General features: G+C 42.5%; 2 protein-coding genes across 5 annotated transcripts; one reads left to right on the plus strand and one right to left on the minus strand.

Moving 5' to 3' along the window:
• Nucleotides 1-485: 485 nt before the first annotated feature.
• On the minus strand, nt 486-2844 carry lsm11 (LSM11, U7 small nuclear RNA associated). The gene is made up of 4 exons (XM_030369245.1): nt 2185-2844; nt 1959-2098; nt 1768-1851; nt 486-1542 (listed from the first exon to the last, which is right to left on the minus strand). Exons 1-4 carry the CDS (start codon nt 2639-2641, stop codon nt 1234-1236), a joined length of 990 nt encoding a protein of 329 aa, XP_030225105.1. The 5' UTR covers nt 2642-2844; the 3' UTR covers nt 486-1233.
• thg1l (tRNA-histidine guanylyltransferase 1-like) lies at nt 2803-7047 on the plus strand. 4 transcript variants are annotated; one of them, XM_030369246.1, is made up of 7 exons: nt 2803-2998; nt 3186-3377; nt 3513-3689; nt 4714-4883; nt 5853-5941; nt 6356-6463; nt 6610-7047. In XM_030369246.1, the coding sequence occupies exons 2-7, from the start codon at nt 3196-3198 to the stop codon at nt 6772-6774; spliced, it is 891 nt and encodes a 296-aa protein (XP_030225106.1). In that variant the 5' UTR covers nt 2803-2998; nt 3186-3195; the 3' UTR covers nt 6775-7047. The 4 variants fall into 4 exon arrangements, with proteins under 4 accessions (XP_030225106.1, XP_030225107.1, XP_030225108.1 ...); XM_030369247.1 differs by having other exon boundaries at nt 2834-3105; XM_030369248.1 differs by having other exon boundaries at nt 2834-3105; nt 3189-3377.
• The last annotated feature ends 102 nt before the right edge of the window (nt 7048-7149 follow it).

Here is a 7149-nt window from a genome sequence, read left to right on the forward strand (position 1 = left end):
GTTTATTCGTTTTCTCTCCTTCATTAGTTATCTACAAAAATAACTATATAAAACCATTGAATTGACACTTTACAAATCAAATGTGTGAAGTTTTAATGTGCTGTCTTTGGTTTGTATTGTTTAACAAGATTTGTGGTGATTGCATAGCTAGATGGATGGACAACACAGCAGGTACAGCATGTAGTGGAGCAGCTGGACTGTTCATTGTTGGATCCAAGGAGGTTGTTTTTTATTGTTGAAGCCACCTCCTGTTTCAAGTGGCACCAAGGTGTCCTTGACTGTGACGCGTAACAGCCTGGTTGCTTTGCATGGTCACCAACCAATGCAATAGCTATAACCTACATAAGACATTCATGAATGGATGGCTTAAATGAATGGATGTTATGCATGGGTATCGCTCTTTATCCTGGAGACTGAATTACGTTTGTCCAGCATATATCATGTACACTCTCCAAAGATCCACATAGATAAAAATAAATACATAATTTGATTTCAATCAATTTATCAGCACAATTATACATTACATGATAAATGTGATCTAATTCATGTGGTGCAGTATAGACAACGGGGATGTATACAGACACACCATTCTGACTCGTCTTCCAAAAGCAGCCCATGGCGTTTATACAAGAGCTGCATCTTTACAACTTCCATGAGTTGCAGTAAATCCTGCTTTTATGGTTAATGTGCCCATTAAAGAGTAAAGGCAATCTGAGACGTCAAGACAAATGACAGCTTCTGAGTGCCATCTGCAATCTCTAGCTTCACAAACTCAATTATTCATAATGCATTTATGAAGTCCGCTGAGACTGCGCTGTCATTCCTGTTCAAACTAGCGGAGAAAGACAACATAAAGGGACAAGCATCTTTTGGGATGACAATGGCCTCACACATGGCTTCTGTGTTTACACTGCCACCTGCCGGTGAAAAAACATTACACGATTTAGAAACCCTTTTAGATACACATTATGTTTCCTATATGATGGCAATCAAACAACCCACGATATGGCTATGAGAAGCATCCTGAATTTATTACTGTTTCAAAATTATCTTTCGGGGCAACAGAGCAATTTATATCAATATGATATTACAAGTCTGTAGGGCATTCCTTTATTTTCCCGAACCCCCGAGACCCTCATGTCAGACCATGCACCCTGCGGTTACAGGTCGCATGTGAACAGTTCATGCAATAGCCCGCAGCAGTGCTCTGTAACCCCAGGGGGGCGAGGCATATCAGAGGGGCTGGAGGTTGATGAGGAGCACGTTCTCCCCTCGTATAAACAGCTGGTTGATGTGGCGCGTGTGGACCTTGCCGTAAGGATGGGGGGCCTTCCCCTGAGCCTTGGTGCCCCCAGCACCACCGGCCTTTGCCTCCGTGGCTCCAGGCTTCGCCTCTGAGAACCGGCTGGTGCGCCTTGATAGCCGCTGCTGGTCCGTGCTGCACCCACCGCCAGGTTGGGGGGGTTGAACGCTCTTCCCCTTGCCTTTACCTGTTCTTGACGACTCCTCTGAGCTCTCCTGGAGTTTGAGCTTCTCAAAGAGCTGCGGAGGAAGACATAGTGGGTCACCGTCACTTTAGTGTGAAAAATACATCATGGAAAAACTGGTACAACTAGTGTCAGATTTTGTACCTTACATGCATTCATTCAAGCTCAGTTCATTCAGTCAATGGTATTTGGATTGCATTAAATACATGACAGATGGATAATAGTATTAATATACATTTCCTTATCACTGTGGATTAGGTTGGACAGTGGGGTTACCTACCCGTGTAATTGTCAGTGCTTTTTCGTGATACAAGGCTTCTCCAAGTAGTGGGTCTCTGTACGTCTCGTCTACGTCCACCATCGCCTGGCGACAAGAGTGAAAGCAAAACAACTCCCAGCTAGGTCAACTGTGTGTGTGTGTGTGTGTGTGTGTGTGTGTGTGTGTGTGTGTGTGTGTGTGTGTGTGTTTACCAGGTTCCAGAACTTGTCAAAGGCTACCACAAAGCCAGAACACAATCCACGGAGCCCCTTGAAGCTCCTGATGTGGACTTTGACACGTATCCTCTCTTCGACACAGCGGTACAGCTCACCCAATGGGCTCCCCTTGTTAACTAGAAAGAAAAGCTACAAGTCAAAGCCTAACTCAAGTTTCAAAGAGTGATATCTTAAAACATTGGGTAGGTGTAGTAAAACCTACGTTGCATCCTTGAGACAACATTTTTGTGGGTCTTCTGTTTCCGCCGTGGAGGGGCACTGGTCTCCCCTTCTTTCGGCACGTTACACACCATGAGGTCCTTCAGCCTCTTGATGCGCTCAGGATCCACCACCCCTTCCATCGCCTTCCGCAGCTTTTTCTCAACATTCTCGGGCTTGGCCCTCCCTCTGCCACCTTTCAGAAAGCTTTCGTATGCGGAGACATTGTTGAAACACTTTATGTTTGGGAACGGAAGAGTTACTGTTGGAGAGTATAGGGCCAGCAATGGGTCAAAAGTATCGGAACAAATGTCCAATTTGACACTGTCCTCTTCTTCCGTGTTGCCACGCAAATGCGACTCATCTTTACGTGTAGGGTGTGTAGTTGGATTTGATGTCGATGCTTCTTCCCTGTCATCATATTCAGTGGTGTTTATTTTTTTTCTTTCCCTTTCCTCCATGTTTTGAATAAGTGGTCACGGGCAAGCGGGGCATGCTGGGTAGGCTAACCTTTATGTCAGCTCAGGCTCACATTGGTTGCTGTAACAATTCCAATTCTTACCACACAAGGGCGCTATAGTACAATGTATGACCTGTATGTTGCGTTCTGCATTACACAGTTTTCAAATATTGTACACATATGACATTCAATGAATACATTTAGCAAACGAGTTAACGATTTTATATTTCTTTATTGTTCTGTATTACGTGAGGTATTTAATGATAACTAAATTAACAGGGCAATTGTTATTCCGGAACCTCTGTTACTGGGAAGGTGGGATTACGAGCCGCATTTCTGTGACGAACGTATACAACATGTGAGTTTCGTACTGTGAAAATATTTAGAAAATCATCATAATGAACAAAACGCCTATCTAATATATCCACTATGTCATTCAATAAGCTTTAAACCTACATTTATAAGGTGAGCGACAATTATTAGGATATCCTTGTGTTACATTACATGTATTTGTGAAAGTCTCTATATCTTTGTATCTTTGGTAGTAGGCTATAAATGCTGATTCTCAATACGAGGGTATTGAGTGGATGCATGAAGACGTTGGTTCGTTCATTGAACCATTCCTCCAGAGCCATGGCGAAAAGCAAGTTCGAGTATGTCCGTCAGTTCGAGACAGACGACACCTGTCTGCGAAACTGCTACATTGTTGTACGTCTGGATGGGCGCAACTTTCACAAGTAGGCCAAGTCATTTCTATTCAACGCGTCATTCACAGACACCACTGGTTAATAAAAAAAAAATTAACACGTTACTACAGGGTGTTTTCATGTCCATTGAAATGCTTCTGTTATACATGTTGCACTGTGTTCCAGGTTTTCAGAAAAACACAACTTTGCTAAACCCAATGACAACCGGGCACTGGGACTGATGACACGCAGTGCCCAGTCTGTCATGGAGGAGCTGGAGGACGTTGTCATCGCCTATGGACAAAGTGACGAGTTTAGCTTTGTGTTCAAGAGAACCTCCACCTGGTTCAAGAGGAGAGCAAGGTAGGATTTATCCCCAGTATTCTGGACCAGGGTGATTATAATGTGTGTGTGTATAGGGTTAGTGTTACATGCTTCGGAGGAAGCAACCGTTTCAGTTACATGGGTTAGGTGGGAGAGAGGGGAAGGGATTCCTGAACTGGCTCGGTATGGTGTGGCATTCTAGTGCGGCTGGGATTTGCATTTCCATTACAACCCAGTTTTTTTCTACGGACAGCGACCCACAATAATATCCGCAATGATGATCTCAGTAATTGGACGTTAAATATATATAATAGTTTATAGAGAGACGATTTATTATGCTCATTAGTTCTGTTTACACATTGGAAAATGTTTCACAGATATTTCCCAGAGTGCCACACGGTGTGGTTGATTTTAGAAATATGCATTGAATATCGTTATCAGTGATCTATCTAATAGAGTGAAATATTGTCTAATGTCCAGTCTTTACAGCCGGACTAATCCGAAAACAACAAGCTATTTGGTCTTTGCAATAGAATATCGTCAAACCAACATCACCACGTGCTTCTATTAAACCTGCACTACACTTTTTAATTAGTCTTATATGGATATAGGAACGAACAAACAATAAAGAATCAAGCTGTTGAGAACTCTATCCATACTCTTTGTGCATTGTCTTATGTGTCTCATACAGAAGAACATACAGTTTATTGTATTTTTATAACGGCACCCTGGGCTGGTGTCACTGAAGCCCACCTCGAGGCGTGGCGGGCTCACTCTGGTCCGACCTCAGAGAAGATCCATCTCGCGGTACGGCTTGGCGTGTTTAAACTGGATGTTGCAACACGAATCAGCACAGCATTGTACAGTTCGGTAAGGCCAAAAGTGCCAATGGAAAAACGCCATTAGTCGTCTCGCTCCGGAGACTTACCGGAAGTAAGAGAACAGGTATCTCGTTTTGGAAGACGACATGCAGTGAAAGTCATGCCCTTCGCTCAGCCTTTGATCCCGGTGTGGAAATGTGTGAAGGAAACTAACAATGTGTGTGTTCTTTGATTTTGGACAGTAAACTGATGACCCACGTGGCCTCCCAGTTCTCCTCTTCGTACGTCTTCTACTGGAAGGAGTATTTTGCCGAGCAGCCCCTGCTCTATCCCCCCGGGTTCGACGGACGAGTGGTCCTATATCCCAGCAACCGCAACCTGAGAGACTACCTCAGCTGGAGACAAGCAGACTGTAAGCATACGCCATCGCCTAGGAATGAGCGTGTTTCCCCCAGTAAATGTCTTAGTCAAGGTGGTCAAGGAGCGGGGGGGGGGGGGGGGGGGTCTCCCTGGTTAAATTCAATTAAAAAAGCTTGATGTCACGACCATTGTTGTGAACACCGATGCATTATTGATCTTTATTTTTACACCTGATGGAAGTATGTTTTCTTTCCCTACGAGAGTTTTCTACTTTGTTAATGCATAATAATTAAAAAAAAAAAAAAATTATAATTTTTTTTATTTATTTTATATACATTGGTAGTCAAGGCGGGGCCCTATTGTTGATAAGGCGGCCGCCTTAACAACACAGTGCTGGGGGAAACACTGCTTTAAGGGCACTATCTCTGCTTGTTGATTCAAGTAAGAAGTGCTTTGTCAGCTGTGTTGACTGATTGGCCTTACTTTTACCTCATCAGTATGACAGCCAATCAGGTTCAGGAAACAAATGTGGGAATACCCTTGATTGAAGAAGAGGTTGAAACAACAATACCATATATATTTGAGGAATTTCATGTATAAATGTATGTGTCAGCTAATTTATATAAAAAAAATGCAATCATAATAGCTATAACTGGACATACACTTATTGACACAAGGTATCCCCCAGTGTTTATGGAAACACTGGAAAAGATTCTGCGTTACCACTTTAAGCTTGAGAAATGTCAATGATTTGGTCAATATTTCTCTAATGTCTATCCTTGTATTGTACAATTATTCTTCTTTTTACTGATGTGGACCTACTGTATGTGTCTGAAACAAAGTTGAATTGATAATATAATAAAAGCTGAAAGAAATGAAATAGTAGGCATAAGTTTTGGTACAGCAAAATACAATTGCAGTAATTTAATACATAATCAACATCCTTATTGTACAACTAAAATTACATCACAGATGAATGACTGCTTCCTTGTCTAAACTTTTGAACTTTTGTCTATTCTAGGTCATGTAAATAACTTGTATAACACATCGTTTTGGACATTGATACAAAAAGGGGGACTTACAACGATCCAAGCAGAAGAGCGCCTGAAGGTGAGAGAGGAAACATCTCGGTTTTTGACATTTTGTTTGTCCGTATAATTATCAGGCCTCACATCTCTGTTACTGAATGTAACTTTAACTTGAAGTCCTCAAACATGTTATTTTAAAGTCTCTGTGCAGGCATGTATTTTCGTTATTATTATTATATTATATAAGTTATTGGCACTCATTAGATAAGTGCTAGGTTCACAGAATGAATTGATTAAGATAACTTCAGGATGTCACAAGTTAACATCGATGCTCCGAAACCTGCTGCCACCTTGAGTTACGTGTCCAATTACATCAGCCTCATGAACGCCAACCTGCAATCACAAACCTTCACTCTCCACCACTGTGAATAATACACATTACACCGTTCAGGTGCCCATGCACACGTTGAGGAACTTTTGAAATATCATGCTGCAGGGAACATTAGCTGCGGACAAGAATGAGATCCTGTTCTCTGACTTCGACATCAACTACAACAACGAGCCGATGCTGCTCCGAAAAGGGACCACCCTGATCTGGGAGAAGGTGAGACCCAGCTTCTATTGACATCCAGTAGATACCGATTCATTGATTATTTGTTCTCGTATTTTGGGTCAAATGAATGCGAACACCCAATCGATTTTTTCTTTTTGTAATTCTAAACGCCATATCCTGTCGTCTTATCTTGTTAGCGAGACGAGGCGGTGACCAAAATGGTGAAGCTCCCCAACGCAGAGGAGCAGAAGGAGATAACGGTGACCCGTAGCAGGAAGAGGGTGTGCCCCCACCACTGTGACATCATCGGGGACCAGTTCTGGGAGGAGCACCCGGACATTCTGGAAAGAGACGACTGTTGAACCGAACCGCCTGACGTGGGAGAATATGATTCCAGGGTTCTAAACGAGATGGACTTGATGTGCCCCTGGACTAACGGAGTCAAGTGACTTGGCAAATCATGTATTGCATCTCCTAATGTGGCAAGTTCACAAAACATCGAATGGCGAATGTTTCATGATGAGGTTACGCTAGTTTTATTTATGATGTTCATCCTTCCCATGACATTTATTTAATAAACGGTTTTGTTTTAATAAGCCATTTCCAGGCTTATTTTTAACATTTCATTTTTTATATCCGGTAGTACGAGTTTCCTGTGCTATCTGTGAGCGTCATCTGCTCAGATCTCTCTTAACAAACACAACTCTGTCACTCATAGTTCCACGCATCTGAAAATA

Source organism: Gadus morhua, chromosome 10 (genome assembly GCF_902167405.1).
Source record: "Gadus morhua chromosome 10, gadMor3.0, whole genome shotgun sequence".
Classification (NCBI taxonomy): Eukaryota; Metazoa; Chordata; class Actinopteri; order Gadiformes; family Gadidae; genus Gadus; species Gadus morhua.

What these genes read in the sequence shown, in the direction of transcription:
- lsm11 (XM_030369245.1), bottom strand. Translation starts at nt 2,641, where the DNA reads ATGGAGGAAAGGGAAAGAAAAAAAATAAACACCACTGAATATGATGAC. An exon ending in TGTTGTCTCAAGGATGCAAC is followed by an intron (nt 2,099 to 2,184) that starts GTAGGTTTTACT and finishes TTTTCTTTCTAG; the next exon opens with TTAACAAGGGGAGCCCATTG. An exon ending in AAGCACTGACAATTACACGG is followed by an intron (nt 1,543 to 1,767) that starts GTAGGTAACCCC and finishes CTTCCTCCGCAG; the next exon opens with CTCTTTGAGAAGCTCAAACT.
- thg1l (XM_030369246.1), top strand. Translation starts at nt 3,196, where the DNA reads ATGCTGATTCTCAATACGAGGGTATTGAGTGGATGCATGAAGACGTTG. An exon ending in CAGCTGGAGACAAGCAGACT is followed by an intron (nt 4,884 to 5,852) that starts GTAAGCATACGC and finishes TGTCTATTCTAG; the next exon opens with GTCATGTAAATAACTTGTAT. An exon ending in AAGCAGAAGAGCGCCTGAAG is followed by an intron (nt 5,942 to 6,355) that starts GTGAGAGAGGAA and finishes ATCATGCTGCAG; the next exon opens with GGAACATTAGCTGCGGACAA.